Source organism: Dendrobium catenatum, unplaced genomic scaffold (assembly GCF_001605985.2).
Source record: "Dendrobium catenatum unplaced genomic scaffold, ASM160598v2 original_scaffold_51051, whole genome shotgun sequence".
NCBI classification, from domain to species: domain Eukaryota; kingdom Viridiplantae; phylum Streptophyta; class Magnoliopsida; order Asparagales; family Orchidaceae; genus Dendrobium; species Dendrobium catenatum.
In genome coordinates this window covers 265549-283265 of record NW_021369505.1, presented here as the reverse complement: position 1 = coordinate 283265, position 17717 = coordinate 265549, and the positions used below count along the sequence as shown (strand labels likewise).

The window sequence follows — 17717 nt, the reverse complement described above, 5'->3', positions numbered from 1 at the left end:
TATTTGGATTTTATTTTTTGAGTGCTTCCAAAAAATTTGTATGATAGGAAATTGTTTTATACAATAGCTTTAAAAAATTATTTTCTCTACATTAGCATAACAAAATAGTAAGAAAGTCATCTCAAGCAAAGCCTTGGACATCTTTGAATGAGCATCATCTTATTTGTTAATAATCCCTCGTGGTCGCCAATGAGCGGTAAGGGATCATTGATGGCCGATAGCATCAACGACGACAGGTTGAGGCCATTGATGGTAGATGGCAAGCGAACGATGGAGGAGGACAACAATTGACGACAGCGATCGATGGCCGATGACAGTGGCTAGCAACAAAACACAGCTTCGTTTGTCAACAAACCAAATAGTCTCTAAAATTTTTCAAAAACTTTGGAGATTTAAAATAGTTTCTTATAGGGTTGTTTGGTTGGCTAGAAAAAAATATATTGTAAAAGAAATACTTCAAAGTTATTCAGATGAATGATAAGTAAATGCACGTGAATATGTTTTTTAATTTGGCTTGAAATAAAATTGAGTATAGTGTAAAATTCAAAGATAGTGGCGGGATGGGTGATGGCAGCAATGATTATAGCCAATAACGGGTAGCAACGGTAGGTGGTGGTGATGGCTGGCGGCAAGTGTTGGTGGCGATGGCAGGTAGTGGGAATGGATGATGGTGTCAGTTGCTGGTGGGCCGCAACAAGCAACCAGTGGTGGCCGACGACGGCCTTGGTGACGTCCAGTAATGTTGCACAGATATGGATGGCAACAGTCAAGTGAGCTTCATTGCGGTGTAAACATTTCTCGCTCAAAATTGAATGAGTTTAATTTACTTTAAAAATAAACTAAAATAATTTACATTTAATTTACTTTACATTTTCTTTTCATCCAATCAAACGTCAATATTTTCAAAACATCTAAATTTAAAATACTTTACACTCTATTTTACTTCCAACCAAACAACCCCATAATAAAATCTACTAAATAAACAGCAATAAAAAAATTAATTAACCTTTCCAAATATACATATAAACAAATTATAGAATTTTTCTTTTTCTCAAAACAATTCTCCAATAGCTTTGCAGCAATCACTCCAATTGAATCCTTATGTTGAAATGATTATAACATTTGCCTTCTCTTCTCAGAATATTCAATCAAAAAGAAAAAATAATAAATTTAAACAGATCAAACCAGAGATGGTTTGAAAATTCTGAACCAAATTACAACATCAAAAAAGCTTATAAGAACATTTTGCAAATTCCCTAACATGTAACTTACAAAATAATGGATGGGATACTCATGCAGATCGATTCATCTTCAAAATACATGAAGCGATAGCAAAAGATTTGCCATCTTTTTAGTTGGTATGGGTGACTCTGTTGCACTTGGTTTGCAATATATTCTTCAATCTTCCTTAAGAATGTTGGGGTGCTCGTTCCAGAACCAGTCCTCTATAATGTTAAAATGTCCCACAATCACCCTTCGTCGTTGCCTTCTAACAGGATTTCCACCATCATCAGGCTTCACAGTCTCCTCCACCTGTGAAACAGCCAATTCAACAGTATAATTCAAATAAGTTTCTTAAGAAGATTTGGGCTTCATTTGGGACGGCTTTCTTACTGCTTCTTAAAATAATTTTGTAGTGTAAAAAATTTAATTTTCGTACTAAAAAGTTACTTTAAGAAACAATATAAAAAACGTCACAAACGAAGCCTTGCATTTGTGAAATCTATGAAATATAGATGAGAGCAGGAAGCTTTACGGTATCTTTGTAGACGCATGATCCTTTCTTGAAGATATCAGGCAGCTTATCATAATTGATACCAAATTGTCGGAAGAGCAACTCGTTTTTGTCCTTAGCTAGAGTACCCTACAAAAGTAACATCCAAGTTTTTAAGAGTACAAGAGAAACCAATATAAGTTAGAAACTGAAAGAAAATAATATAATTTGTCCCGACTAAGGATTCCTTTGGTACGGCTTTCTTTCTGCTTCTTAAAATAGCTTTTTAATACAAAAATTTGTACTTAAAATAGCTTTTTAAGTACCAAAATTAAAATTTTTTACTAAAAAACTGTTGTAAGAAGCAGTAAAAAAGCCGTCCCAAATGAAATCTAAGTCAAACATTACAAAAGTGATTTTCTTATATTGTTCATGCCAAATGACTTTTGATACACTCATAACATTCAGCATATGTCACACTTGTTGAAGCGGTATGATCTAAATAATATGCCAAACTTGTCTTGTTAGTTGTTACAGGCCATTAAATTCAACAATGTCATCATCCTTAGCCTTGTCCCAACTAATTGAGATCAAATCCTCATTATTCAATCATTCTTTTGGCATAAATTTATTAATTGAAAATCATTTTGAACAACTTCTTTCCATATGATCTTAAATATGCCCTTTCTTTCCTCCAAATCATTTTTAATACTAATTTTATTAGCTCAGATATAACGGGCATATTTTATACCTTTCATCATGCAACTTCAGGCCACTTCCAACCACCTTATCTTTAATAAATATCGCTCGATTATTCACTAATATACTTCAGGCCACTTCCAACCACCTTATCTTTAATAAATATCACTCGATTATTCACTAATAAATATGAATAAGAATCTAATCCAAATTTCTGATCTTGACAAAAGAAATTATGAGGATGGACATATTGATCTGCTAAACACTTAGCGATAAATCTACAAAACTTATAATAATATCAAAAGAAAAGAAATTTATCGTGAAGATTAAGGTTTCATTTGGGACGGCTTTTTTATTGCTTCTTAAAGCAGCGTTCTAGTACAAAAATTAAGAAAATTATTTTAAGAAGCAGTAAGAAAGCCGTCCCAAATGAAGTCTAAACCATTAATGCAAGAGAAAAAAAAGCATGTGCTAAGTGAACAATGGGCATTTGTGCAGTACCTTCAGACGCTCCTGTGCATCCTTATTAGATTTTCCAGATTTTACTAGCATCCAGAAACAAGTGTTGTATTGATTGTTAATGTGACCTAAAGACCCAAATAAACATATACAAACAGAAGGTAAATTCATCAAAACAATAACAGCTTCCCTCAATGTAAAAATTTTGCTTCTTGCCAAAAAAGGAACCATTAGATTATCTCCAATACTTACAATCAACTTGCCTCCAAGAGAGATAGTCCCTAACAATCTTTACTCTAGGATACAACACAATCCGTCCATCAAAACAAGGTGGATCCTTCAAGTCTTTGTGCGGAAAAAAATCTTTCCATTTCATTACATACATAGAAGTGAAATACGATACAGAGAGAGAAAGTATTTTACTGCATGTAAATAAAACCAAAAGAAACATATCATGGCACAAAAGTGCATTAGAGATGACATTTGGAAAAAAAAAAGAGATGCTATAAGCTTGAAGCTATTTCAATTGAATAGTATATCCAGCTTATGGTACAAACCTTGCCCTTCTATCGTAAAACTGACTGGTCTCCTTCCATATAAAGCTGTGCAAGAAACAAATAGCAGACTGAAAAAGCCTATAATTCTATGAAAGATAACCAAAAATCAGACTCTTTTTATAATTCAAAAACCAACTTAAGTGCTAATTCGGTTGGTCCCTTCATCAAAGATTGAATTTGTATGGCAAGCAATTTAGTTATGATAGGATATTAGTGAGAATTCTTTTAAAATAAAATGTCCTCTTAAGGAAGGGGACATTACATGAGAAAAAGAATGAGGCACAAAACTATCCAAAAAATGATAATGTTATGCAATTTAATATCCAGGTAAAAGGTCACAGTAATTAGAGAATTCTGATTAGTGGCATAAAGTAGAACAAATTAATCTATAAGAATTACTAGTTAGCCATTAAGAAATATTTTAATTTTATAACTCAATTCACTTTGGCATCTAATGAAATTGTTAGTTTGATCTTCAATTTTTTTTCTTCTACTTCAGAATTTGATATAGCTAAGAATTTCATGATCTGAGATTTTACCTATACTCATCGCTAACACCATAAGCAAAAACAATATCTGAAAATTGCTCAACCATGGAAACTGCACATGAGTTCATTAAGTTCAGGGCATTCTCATCATTAGGTTTGTCAAAATCATGATCATCAGAAAATCTACAAAATACAAGAAAGAAAGTTATATGAGAGATAGGAAGTCATCTCATAATTGGAAATCAAATACTTTCCCTCACAAATTAGATAATAACAAGAACAAAGTAGATAAATACAGTATTGTTAATTGTAGTTCACATATATTTCATCAAAAAAATAAATAATGATAAGAACAAAGCATATAAATACAATATTTAAGGCATGAGGGATTGTAGCCACTTTCTGATAATAGAACACGCATAGCATATGAAACTTAATGGAAAAAATAAAAAAATTAAGGGGTTATTTGGCTTCAAGTATTCTGAATTCATATATTCCGGATTTGCCCCATGAGGGTGAAATTTAGAATTTGTTAAAAAGGGACCTTTTAGGGTAGTACAAAATCCTAAGAAAAATAATCTGCATTTGTTTTACATAAAACCAAACCTAAATAATCAAAATCCATGTACATTTGTAGACTTCGCATTCATTTAAACTTCAAAAATCATTTTGGGGTATTTATAATGCTCCTAAATTTTACATTATGTCGATTTAAAGAAAACATCAATAAAAATTATATATATATATATATATATATATATATATATATATGTATGTAGAGAGAGAGAGAGAAACCCATTTTACCTCTAACCAAACAGCCCCAACAAAAAAAAAATAATGAGTCCTTAAACTCAAGAGTATAGTCTGTGAAAAATAGCCATGATGATGCGTAAGATACCTTTGATGTCATGTAGTCCAGAGCCTAATGTTATAATTGTAGTAGTTGTACATTAATCCATCTTGCATAACCAAACGCAAAAGATGGAAAATAAGCACAAGAATATTTTAAGAAACACTGCAAGTCCATAATAACTTATAACCATTAACAAATCCATGAACATGAACCTACAAACTAGTTGGACTAACTAGGTAGATTTGCGCTCACCTATGGCACCGCTGATGCAACCATGCTACAACTTTACCCACTTTGCTGATATGTAGTAGAGAAGTTGGATGTGTTGTGGCGCGTCACAAAGGTTGGGTAGATGATGATAACTAGATGATACTTTCAAAGCAAACACAAGCACAAAGGACTGAAGGATTCGTAGTCCATTATGGCAACCTAGGGATCATAACTCCCAGTATCCTCCTCACCTCAACAAAGTAAATGAATTGTTTAATTGTGCCCACGGGAACATCAGGGACAAACAAAGAGAATATATTTTTGTTCAAAACAAAGAAATAACTTCAAATACCCCGCACTTCACCTATGATTCATCTTTTGGTATCTCTAAAATGTTTATTTATCTCATTAACATTCTTCGGTTGTCTTGGATGGTAGATACTCCACAGTTTCCAACATGCCTAATCATTAGAACCCCTTCTAAGTTATCTCCAACATTCAGTGCTTCGAGATAGATATCTTCAAATGTTTAACACTTTATATCCAACGAATAATAACCATTTTAAACAATATTTATTATTAAAAGTTCCCAAATTCAAGATAGATTTATTTCAAACAACAATAACAGGAAACAGTAAATTGAACTCCTAGAATATTCTTCTGACTAAAACTTACAACCGATGGCTTCTTCCATGAGAAAAAAAAAAAGACAAGCATAAAAACAATCAATTCATACATGACTATATAAAGCATTGAAATTACAAGAAAGTTCCCCAACGAACAGGAAAACAAGAAAACAATTTTGACTACAGTGCTTGAATAGTTGAATAAGGACAAAATTTAATTACTACTAGCTGTAGCAATGACAACATAATTTAGTCTTCATAAAATAAATGCTCACCGATGAAATTTGTGTCCATCAATTCTTACAACAATCCAATTACAAGCTGGAAGCTTGTCCTCCATTTCAAACTTTTTCACGTACTCATATTTGCTATTTGCCATTTAATCAAAATAAAAATGGAGACAACCTAGTAATAAAGTCTGCAAGAAATACCAGCACAAGTCAACCTACGTATTCATCAAGTAACAACAATAGGTAGAATCATTTCACATAAAAAAACACTAAATGCATTCAAAATTGTACTGAAGAACTGTCAGATTAAAAAAAGATATGCAATGTACAAATTTTCCAAAACTTCTATGCTGGTTATAGAGAAGAAGATCCTAGCAAAGATGCAGATGACAATATATTTATGGCGTTGATGCACCGTTCATGGTTGATTAGACACTCGATAAAACTCAAGTAACATGCCCCTAAAGTTTTCTTCATGTCACTTATAAATATTTCTGAGTAGAAGGATCATTAAGAAATTTATATTTAGTTGTAGATAAGCAGTGACTACTATTTTTTGGATGCCTAGACTATGGGTGAGAGCACCAAAAATCCACATTCATAAGTTGTAAAGGATCAAAGAAGTCTTCCAATTCTAAAACAAATAGCCAGACTGTTCACAAAAGTTAAACTTCTCAGGATTCATTAAATCAAATTTATAGGATTTCTTACATCCCGCTTGTAACCAAACAGACCCTCGGATGCAGGATTTAGCAGAAATCCTACCAAAAAGCAAAAATGACAACTTTAAATCCTACAGAAACTTCATTCCCGTTTCTTCTCCGTTTTGCATAAAATTCCGGATTTAGTAAATACGGTAGTTCGGAGGATTTACGGGATTTATCCAAAAAAGCGCGCAAAAGAGGAGAAAGATTGTTAATTTCGCGGTCAGCTCCCGTCGTGACTTCCCATCCGACAGGAACAACGCAAGGAGGCGAAGAAGTTTCCTTATCAACCCTTTCAAAACACGCGAAGCACGCGAAGCCGAAGCAACAACGATGAAATGGCGACGAGGAAAAGCAAAACCTAGACAGGCCTAAGGCCCTAGGAAGTGCATCGACAGACCAAACAGAAGACAAATTATAGAAATAGAGAGGCAATTGCAGAGAAGAATACCTGTTCCAACTTCGTTTTCGCTCTATCGGCCAGTACAACAGCAAGCAACATAACTTGGAGGCAGTCCCTCACTGTCTAAGATAAGACGAATCCGTATAAAACCTATTATTCGCGTTGGCCGACGGCAGCTCACGAATGAGCAATTATTAGGTACTCTGACGGGAACTAGAGGTACGTTCCGCCCTCAATAATATGTCTCTTATTCTTTACCTCGCGGCCCGATGACTTGATTCGGACCGGAACCCAGGAATATTATGTTCGCGTATTACGAGGTATTACTCAGTATTTGCTCGATATTGCTAGGTATTGTTTGGCAATAACGAGAAATATCACTCTGTGAAGATCAATACCGAGTAATACCGAGTTGTACCGAGTTTTTCTAGAAAAACTCGGTACAACTCGGTATTTGCTCGGTATTGGTTATTGTCGAGCAAAATCGACCAATACCGAGCAATACCTAGCAAAATCAAGGAATAACGAGCCATCCTAGGTCCGTTCCGGGTCGGGTTGTCGGGACGCGCAGTAAATAGTGAGAACGCGTGACACGATTCTACTGGCGACCGAATGCAGAGCTACGTCCTGAGACCGGACCAAATAAAAGTTCGCTCACGAATAGAACATATTTCACATATTTCTTAACGAGTTATTCTCGCAAGGCAAGCTTTTTTCTGTTTTTTCTTGACAGACCTGCCCTTGGCATCTCCATGGCATCATTTTTTTTCAAATATATTTCATTATTGTTTAGTAACTTTAATTATTTTAACATAAACTCATATTCACCCAATCTCGTGCATCATGCCGGTCAACTTGCACCGACTACCCCCAACCATATGTCCCCACATTGCCACCACAATCTGTCACCTCCATCATGGTGACCGGCATGATGCATATTAGAGCCTTGTCGCCATCGTCATCGCCATCTTGCGCCCAACCTAGCCCATTGAAGGATCATAGTTAGGCAGTGATGATTGGAAGACCATAATCAGATGACAATAATCGTAGGATTATATTGGGGCGACACTGGTGAACTTAATTTCATCAGTCTTATTTGCGCAATGAAATATAGTTAAGTCTTTGTAGGAGTGGTGATAACACATATTAGTGCCTCGTATTTATTGGATAAATAAAGCTAATTTAAGATATATATATATATATATATACCAACATCCATAATTGGCTTAGTTGATGCATTTGATTGTGCTTCATGAAAGTGGTATGTCACCTCAAATTTCAGATTAAATTGTCATTTATCAACATCTGTCACTTTCCATGAAATATTATTGAGATAATTAAACAAAATATTTCTCTATATATTTGATTATTTTCACCATTTTTCAATGAATATCAGAGCCCTGCATTGAGCACCCATACCCACACCCACCCATGAACCCACTCATACCCAATGGATATGGGTGGGTATGGGTATACTCATAGACTTATGGGTGGATATGGGTGGGTACTCAATATGGTGGATAAACCCTCAGGGAGATCATCTAACCCATCTTCGAGGAGAAGTTTGTGCTCCAGCCCGTCCATATCGTTGCGACGATGCTCGACCCGGTCATGAAGATGCGTTTGCATGGGTTGAACATCAATGCTGATTAGGTTGACGAGACCAAGGAGAAGTTGAAGGCATATATGATCAAGTACGGCCATGGCCTTAACTCAGTCATCGATGAAGATGACGATGGCATAAGGCCACCGCCGGCTAAGAAGGCACGGATAGACACCACCGCCTCCTACTCAGTTTACTATGACTTGCCTAAAGATGATGATGATCCTGAGATGGCCACCAACATTGCCCCTAATAGCTTGTAAGTCAGAGCCGGCCTAGAGTTCACGACCTACATGGCGCATAAGGTCAGCCTAAAAGAATAGAAGATGTGCGGTGACCAGCCTTGGATCATAAATCTATAAGGGACATGTACTATACACCCGGTGCTAGCGCTCAGGACCTAGCTAATGCAATCTGGACTTATATCTTGACAGCTATAACTGTTTCATATCCGACTCAGTAGCAGGTCTGGTTGGACGAGGTATAGCAAAAAACCACTTGTTAACATCAGCTCCAAGGAGACCAAACACCCTTTGCAGTGCAGGAATCATCTGCTTGTTGATATAATATATAATTTGCCACTAGAGGGAGTTCGACGTCCTGAAGTGGTGGGGACTCGTGGGCATCAAGACGCTCCTGATCATGGCACTAGTCACGAACTCTATTTTATGCATTACGGCCGCCAGCTCCATGTCTGAGAACAACTTTTCAGACGCCGGCAACACACTGACTAAGAAGCCCAACAGTCGAAAGCCCGCTCACGTGAATGATCTATTATTCTACCGATCGAACAATGACTTGTGCGGCTTGTTAACACGTTAGTCTAATGCACCACAAGCTTCATATAACATATTATGCTGCACTCTAACAACTTGCCCCCTGCATCATTATATAAAACCATGTATTTTATATTACAGGCATTTGGGGAATATGAAAATACTTTTATTCTGTTATTGTCTTCTACATTTCAATTCTCTGCAGGATTTCTTTTACATCTAAGGTCGAACAACGCATGGGTATGGGTGGGTATGTCATCCTGAAAAATATTATGAGTGGGGGTGGCTGGGCGAAGCTAGCCCGCACAGAGCGTGGGTACCCAATGGGTATTCAACCAGGACCCTGTGTAGGACTCTGATGAATATCTAACTAGCTTGCATAACTTCATTGCATTCTCCGCCATACAATACAAAAATTTAATGCTTGATTTTATCTACAAAATAAGATTTTGTTAGCCTATAAATTTATAGTTACTTGAACATAAATTGAAATTAATCAAATCATATTTGAATAAGTTCTAACATTGATTGAATGTGATTAAATAATGATCGAACAATGATTAGATATATTCAACATGTGCTTGAATTATATTTGAAGGCATGAATGCATCTTATTTAGACTAAGTTAAAATATCTACTTACTAATACATTATCATACATTTTTCATAAAATTATGTTTGAACATTGTTCGAATAAAAACTATTTGGCTATTTGAACAATATTAAATTATGATTTGAATAAATTTTAACATAATTTGTACATATATTTTATTAAGTATATAAACACACTTTTTAATATTCTATATAACTTTGTTTTATATCTTCATCAATTAACTTAAAATGTGCAACACAATGCAAACTCAAAAAATATTATCTATAAAAGTTTAAGTCATTGATGGACAGATAAAAAACTCAAACTTCACATATGTGGTCTCTCATAAAAAAATCGACTCCTACAAAGATATGTTGATAATGATGAAAACATTAAAGGGCTCTTTGATTGGATTCCAAATGGATGTAAATTATTTCATATGCAGGGGTTTTGAAAATTTTGGTGTTTAGGTGGATGAAAAAGGAATGCAAAGTAAAGTAAAATAAATGTAGTGTAAATCATTTTAGTTTATTTTTTAGGTAAACCGTACTTGTCTAATTTTAAGTGAGAATAGCTTACACCCCAAGCAAGCTCGCTTGATCACCACCAACCGCCTCCTTCCAACTCTGGCCTAAGAAGAAATCAGGAGAGAGGGAGAAGGAATGAGGAGAGAGAATGAGAAAATTATATTTTTATTGCATTTTCTCCAATTTTAACGAACTTCCATTGTGTAACTGTTTATATGTTATTGTACTACATATTCTTCAAATTTTGATTGTAATATTTCTAAATTTCACCTAATAGAATGAAAGATATTACATTTTATATGAATTTCCTTAAATAGAAATTGACAGTTTATTGTAATCATATTGCTGAAATAGGTATTTGGAATGAATACTTGTGTGTAGTTTAGAAATAGATGGTTGTTATTGCTACTATAATATTATGAAAATAATGTGTGTTAAAATAAGTAATGACTAGTTATTCTCTTACAGCACTAGAATGTTATTAGGTTTTTTTGTAATCTTTAGTATTATGAACCACTGGCTTCTAGGTTTATATATATATATATATATATTATAGCTCTTTAAGCATTAGCAAAAAATATTGAGTTCAAATCTTATATATATATATATATATATATTATAGCTCTTTTAAGCATTAGCAAGCTGGAGGTTCCTATTAAGGTCCTTGTAACATTTTTTTTTATATTAACGTGTAGGCCATTCTGTGGGTTTTAACAAAGAAAAAAAGACTAGTTATTCACTGTCGTTGGTTGGAGACTAACTGATCTATACAAAATGATGGGCTGATAATTTTTTTTTTGAAAATATTATGGGTTGATATCACTGATTGAGAGTTATAAGGAGATGATTATTGTACCGACAGACAGAGTGACGACTCTGTTACCGAGCCAATGGTTATTGATTACTGATACATATATTGATACTCGAAAAACAACGCTTTAGCTAGGACTTGTATATGTTTAGTGTAATTGCTCAAATGCATGCTACTTATACATTGTTATTATACGATCTTACTATTATTGTATTGTTGTATTGTTACCACTACTGTTAATGTTATTGTTACTGTGCGTCTTTATTATTAGTGATATCGACGACACTAATACTGATACAGTTTTGAATCACTATTATTGATTCATTGGTGCTACTACTACTATTTGATTCAATGTTTATTGATTCACTGATACATAATCATGTGATACACTATTACTATCACTTTTTATATAGTTTTCTCTACTTATTGAATAGTATTATTAAGATATAATTGGTCACCACTTTATGATTGAACATTGCACTGGTTTCACTTATTTATAAACTTTACTATTTATGCACTGTACTATTTTATTGGCTTATGTAACCCTACGATCTTACTGGTGTACTAACTTTATTATTATTGTATATGAGTTTACTATTTTTGCACTGATTCATAATCATGTGAATGTCACTATCATGAATTGACTAATAACATGCATATTATTTTTTTACTGTGTTTTGGATTCAGTTGTAGGATTTAGTGACTTGTAGGGCTGTTGAGCTCGTTATATGTGGTTTAAAGAATTTTTGGTCAAGGCTGAGAATCGGGAGGGAGAGATTGATCATGATTCCTTGGGTTTAGTTTCCTTTATTTCATTATTCTTTTGTACTCAAGATTTAGATATACATTATAGGATTTTATGCTTCCTGAGTAGTGTATATGATTTTTGATATAATGAATAAGCCATGTATAAATATATTAATATTTTGATTAATAATTTTATTTATGCTGATATTTATAATGATAAAAGAGATTAGATAGCTCTGGTTTATATTAATTAAAAGAAAAAAGAAGGATTTTTTAAAATTAGATTATGCATCGTTACATGCCACCACCACTATCGTTGGCCACCGCCACCACCCCACCGCCGGCTGCTTTCGGCCACCACCATCATATGTCGTCATCGCCGCCAGTTGCAGTCGTCACTTGCTGCAGGTAGCCACCACAACTGTCTGTCACCATCTATGACCATCGCCACAGCCTGCCGTCACTGTCATCGTCACCGTCACCAACCACCTATCGCCGCCAGTCATTACTACATCCTCCATCCGCTTTCATCATCTACCACCAGCCGACAAGCCACCCACTGCCAGTAGTAGTAGTCACCACCCACCGATTGCTACCATGTTTAGACTTTAAACTACATTTATTTTACTTCAAATCAAACAAAAAATATCATTTACATGAATTTACTTTACACTTATCCAAACAACTTCAAAATATTATTTTAGACAGTATTTCTTTCACACTTCGTTTCTTTTTTAGCCAACCAAATAACCTCTAAATGAACAAAATTAATCTAAAAAAGTGAGATATTTTTACTCATTTATGATGAGATACAAGTATAATGAGGTATTTTAATCACCTAAGAACTTTTAAATATATATATTTTTAAAAGAGGGATTTATATACATACTAATTTATTGCATACTATTTACATATTTAATACCTAGAAATTTAATATTACATTCCTACAACTCATATAAAATTGTAATATCAAATATACCACTCAAATCATCTTATAAACTTTAATATTTTATTTTATGCATTCATATTTATTCTATGATTAATAGATATATAATATTAAAATTTTAAAGATTAGATATATAGATAATATAAAATGAAATGATATGCATGTAAATCCCCTTTTTAAAAATACACAGCCATATTGCTCCAATTCTGATGAGGGGCATATAAAGTTAAATCATCCCCAATGGGGAAGTCGCGGTTTATCGACTGAATTTTGGGCGATAAAATTTGAGTAAACCCCGATACGAAAGATGTTTTGATGCTCTTGGCTCACTGGATCGTCTCGCTCACCCCCTCGACGCAGGAAGATACGCCCTTACTCTGTCGAGTTCTCCGGTCGCGACTCCATCGCGGCTGCTCTCTCTGAGGACGGTCGCGAATCCATTGCCGCTTGAAGATCCGCCCTCAACTTTTTCGCCCCCTCGGACTGCAGACGCGACTCCATTGCTCCACGAAGATCCGCGAAGTAATGAGTTTTCTTTGGTGAAATTGTTTTTTTTGACAGTGAAATTGTGTTTAGTTCTGATATTATCTGCAAAGCAAGTAATTTAGTTAAGATTTTTTTATGAGAATTTATTTTTAGAAGAATGTTTTTAGAATGCATTATACGTCAGAGCGCTCCTCTTCATATGAGCACTGACAACAAAAGAGGCATTTTGGTCATTTGGTCATATACAACAACACAACAACCTAATCAAACAGCAAAATACTTCATAGCTAAATTTTCTGAGCAACATTAAAGTGCCATTTGGCCATTCGTAGGATTTAGTAAATATTGCTAATTCAAATTTAGTAAATCATGGAGGGGTAAATTCTGAAAAAATAATTGGCATGATGAATGTTATTTGGTTAAATTTTAGTAAATAGTTTGACATATATTTTATAGACTTACAATTTAAATGAAGGAGAAGAAGAGACATGTAAATCTCTTAAATCCTATTTTTCCCGGTATTTACTAAATTCATGATTTAACCTAAAATGGGATAAAAGTAGATTTTAAGAATGTAGCGGGATTTATGCATAATAAAGATTTAAAAGAAAAAAAAAACCGTAGCGGGATTTATGTGACTTAAAAAATTGTTTGGCAAGATTTAGCCTAATATTGGCGAAATCTTTCACCCAAACAACCATGAAATTTTCAAGCCATAGTAACGTCCCAAAGTAGTTTTTTCAATGACAATTTTATAATCAACTTTAAGTGACCCCCAACTATTTAAATTAACTCGTGGGAGTTCTCTGATTCTCTACCTCTGCCTCCATTGTTCTTGGTCTCTCCACTTACAATTTGCCTCCGTTGCTCTTCTCCCTTTCGCTTGTCTTCTGCACCATCCCCTCTCTCTCATTCTCTCATCCTCATCTATAGTTATCTCTCCAGTTATGCTACAATTCTCAAGCTTACCTCTCCCCAATTCCTTCCTCTTGCTCTGTGCACATCCTTAACACTTTCATCCTCGAAGGAAGCACATGGTCACCACACAACAGGTGCTTTGGGGTTTTATTTTTTCTTAACGTGTTCTATAGATGTCTAGTTTTGAAGCTAAATTAGATGAAGCATATATATTAAAAAAATTTCTTATTGTTAAGTGAGTTTTTAATCGAACAAGTTAATAATAGTATTAATTTTATTCTCTGTTGTGGCACATTAAATCATACAAAGTAAAAAAAAAGTTTTTTCTTGATGGTTCTCTTTTCCTACATGTAAGTCTGGTGTGTGATTAAAATTTAAAATGCTAAAACTCTAAATTTATGTTTATGGAAATGCATAAAAGTATCATATAATATTAAGTTCAACTTCAAATTCCTTTTTTCTCGGTTCTCTACTCATCAACATTTAATTCTTAAATAAAGTTAAAATATTTGACAACAACCTAGAAATCATCTGCACTGTCATCACCGAGGGAATCTTTATTTGAGTCGTCGTCTTAACAAATTGGTTTCTCCCCTGTCTCACCCTGTGGTGTCAAATGCCTCTCAATTAACTTCTTCATTTATTTCATTTGTCATCGTCTTTCATGAATGTTTGTCATCAACTTTAAGATGGGAGGATGGTGCTGTGCGGCTTGTAAGTGATCCTCACTTCGACTGCGATGGTGGTGAATGTGGCAGAGGCGGCGGGTTGGAGGTCAAAGCAATTTAGAGATAATTGTTGTGGCTCGGGGGTGCATGAATGTGTGATTTGTTATGGGATTTATTTTATGCAAGTTTTAATAATAATAATATATATATATATATATATAAGTGTACGTCGCACGCTAGCGAGATGAATCACGTCTCAATCAAAGTGAGGCGCCCTCATAAAAAGTGAGACGAGCCTCATATTGTGCAATTTAAAATAATGACTCATAGAGAGTTTAAGAAAAGCAATATGTGATGTAAAAAAAAATTGCTTTAATTATTTATATAATTGATTAGATACTAAAGAGGACAAAAATATATATATAAGTTAGCCAAGCAAAGAGATAAGTAAGATTTTAGTTCAAGTGAAGTGCACTAATGATGAAGATAAAAAAATATTTTACTTAGAAGACACATAGATGGACAAGATATTTCAATAAACTTTTCAATGAATGTTATGAGAATGCGATTTACTTTAGTGACCTTAACACCCTAAATGTAAATATATGTTTTTATTTTTATCATCATATTTGTAAAATAGAAGATAGATAAACGTTAAAGAAAATGAAGTGTGAAGTAGGACTTGATGATATTTCAACAAAATGTATGGAAATGCTCAAGGGATCAAGGATTCTTGACTTAACTCGTTATTTTAAGAATAAATGTAATGCACAAGAGTACAAAATATAGAGGAATTAAGTTAATGTGTCATACATTAAAATTATAGAAGACTGTAATTGAACAAAGGTTTATGATGTGATACTAATGTTTATCAAAATCAGTTTAGATTTATACAAGGTATGCCTACTATGGAAGCTATACATTTGTTGAGAGGTTTTATGGAGAAGTATAGAGAGAGTAAAGAGGATCTACATTTGATATTTATTGATTTAGAAAAAAAAGATATGATAAAATTCCAGGAGGAGTGCTCTAGAGAGTTCTAGAAAAGGAAGGAGTTAATAATGTTTATATTTAAGTCATTAAGGATATGTATGCATAAGCTATTACTAGTGTTCAAACACAAGATGGTTTGACCAAGTAATTTCCTATTTCAGTTGGATTAAATCAAGGTTTAACTTTAAACCAATATTTTCTTGCTTTATTAAAGGATGTTTTAGTAGACCTTTGCCAGATGATGTACCTTGGTGTATCCTTTTTGCTAATGATATTCTTCTTATTGATATACTAGAGAGGGATTTGATGAAAAACTTGAATTGTGCATGTCAACTTTAGAGTTTAAAGATTTTCGTTTGAGTATATTTAAAGTCGAATGCATGGAGTGCAAATTTAGTAGTAATAGATCTAATTGTGGGATTGTGACATTAGGTGATCGAGTCATTAAAAAGAGTACACATTTTAGATATATCGGGTATATTGTTCAAAGTGATGGTAAAATAGATGGGGATATTATTAGCATAATTCAACTTGGATGGTTGGATTAGAAGAATGCATAGGGCATGTTGTGTGATAGATAAATACTTCTCAAACTTAACGAAAAATTTTATATGATGATGGTGAGACTTGCAATGCAGGTGTTGGCCATTAAAAGAGAAACATAAAATTAAATTAAGAGCTGTAGAATTGAGGATACACAAGTGGATGAGTGGCTTTACACCCAAATACTGAATGCAAAATGAGTATATATGTGGAAAGGTTGAAGTAGCTCCAGTAGTATATAAGTTTGGAGAGAGTCGCCTTAGATGATTTCGTCACATAAACCGCCGGCCTTCTGATAATCTTGTTAGGAGAGTAAATTTATCAGATTCAGCCTATGTTAAGGAAGGTAGAGGTAGACTTAAAAGGACTTGGTTAGAAAGTATAAAACATGATCTTTTTATTCGATTTAAATGAGAATTTAAGTCTTAATAGGACACAATTGAGAAAAAAGATTCATGTTGCCGACCCCATAAAGTGGGATAAAGGCTTATTGTTGTTATAGTTTTTGAAAAGTTGGATGTTGTGTACCTGAGAAAAAAGAATATTTATTAGAGGTGATTTTAATGGTCATAAAAAAATTGTTATGATGGGCTATGAGAAGATTCATAATGGGTATAAAATCAGAGATAAAAATACAATGGGAGAAATTATTTTTGATTTTATAGTAGTGAATTTTAGAAAAGAAATGGACGGTTAAATACTCACAAAAACAAAGCCACTAAATCGTAAATAAACTTCTTTTCACTTAAAAAAAAACTTTTTTGCAATGGCTGGATGGTGATTATGGGAGAGATTTGGATCATACAATAGAGTCATAATTATTGATGTCTATTTTCAGAGTTAAAGAAAACAATATAAAAAGTAATTACCTTAAGATATGATGGTGAAATCGGGAAGGTGAAAATATATCGGTCTCTCAAGAGAAGATGCTAAGAGAAACAAATTAGAATTCTTTGAGTTAACCCAAACTTGATGTGAGATAAGATGATTAGTTAATTGAGGCAATTGCCATAGAAATTTAGGTGACTTTAAAAACAAATGAAATACTAATAAAGAGACTTGATGATCGAGTGAGTAGGTATAAAAATTATTATGGAAAATAAAATTGCTTTAAAGAAGGATAAGAAATGAATATTACTAAAGCTTTTAATGATCAGAAGAAAGG

At 33.7% G+C, this 17717-nt stretch overlaps 2 protein-coding genes across 6 annotated transcripts in view; one reads left to right on the top strand and one right to left on the bottom strand.

The window, feature by feature from the left end:
* Positions 1-1068: 1068 nt before the first annotated feature.
* Positions 1069-7154, bottom strand: LOC110116034 (tRNA(His) guanylyltransferase 1). 4 transcript variants are annotated; one of them, XM_028691690.1, is made up of 9 exons: positions 6991-7152; positions 6313-6319; positions 5882-6026; positions 3969-4100; positions 3430-3474; positions 3125-3294; positions 2915-3000; positions 1757-1864; positions 1069-1533 (listed from the first exon to the last, which is right to left on the bottom strand). In XM_028691690.1, exons 3-9 carry the CDS (start codon positions 5983-5985, stop codon positions 1399-1401), a joined length of 780 nt encoding a protein of 259 aa, XP_028547523.1. In that variant the 5' UTR covers positions 5986-6026; positions 6313-6319; positions 6991-7152; the 3' UTR covers positions 1069-1398. The 4 variants fall into 4 exon arrangements, with proteins under 4 accessions (XP_028547523.1, XP_020705133.1, XP_028547524.1 ...); XM_020849474.2 differs by lacking the exon at positions 6313-6319 and having other exon boundaries at positions 5882-6024; positions 6992-7151; XM_028691691.1 differs by lacking the exons at positions 6313-6319; positions 6991-7152 and adding an exon at positions 6548-6602 and having other exon boundaries at positions 5882-6024.
* A 5978-nt stretch (positions 7155-13132) lies between these two features.
* The window catches only part of LOC110116033 (trafficking protein particle complex subunit 2), a 35628-nt gene continuing 31043 nt past the window's right edge, over positions 13133-17717 (top strand). The window contains exon 1 of one of the 2 annotated variants that reach the window (XM_020849473.2): positions 13133-13466. The gene's annotated coding sequence lies outside the window, so the exon portion shown is untranslated. The remainder of the gene's footprint in view (positions 13467-17717) is intronic. The other variant, XM_020849472.2, reaches the window with a different exon arrangement.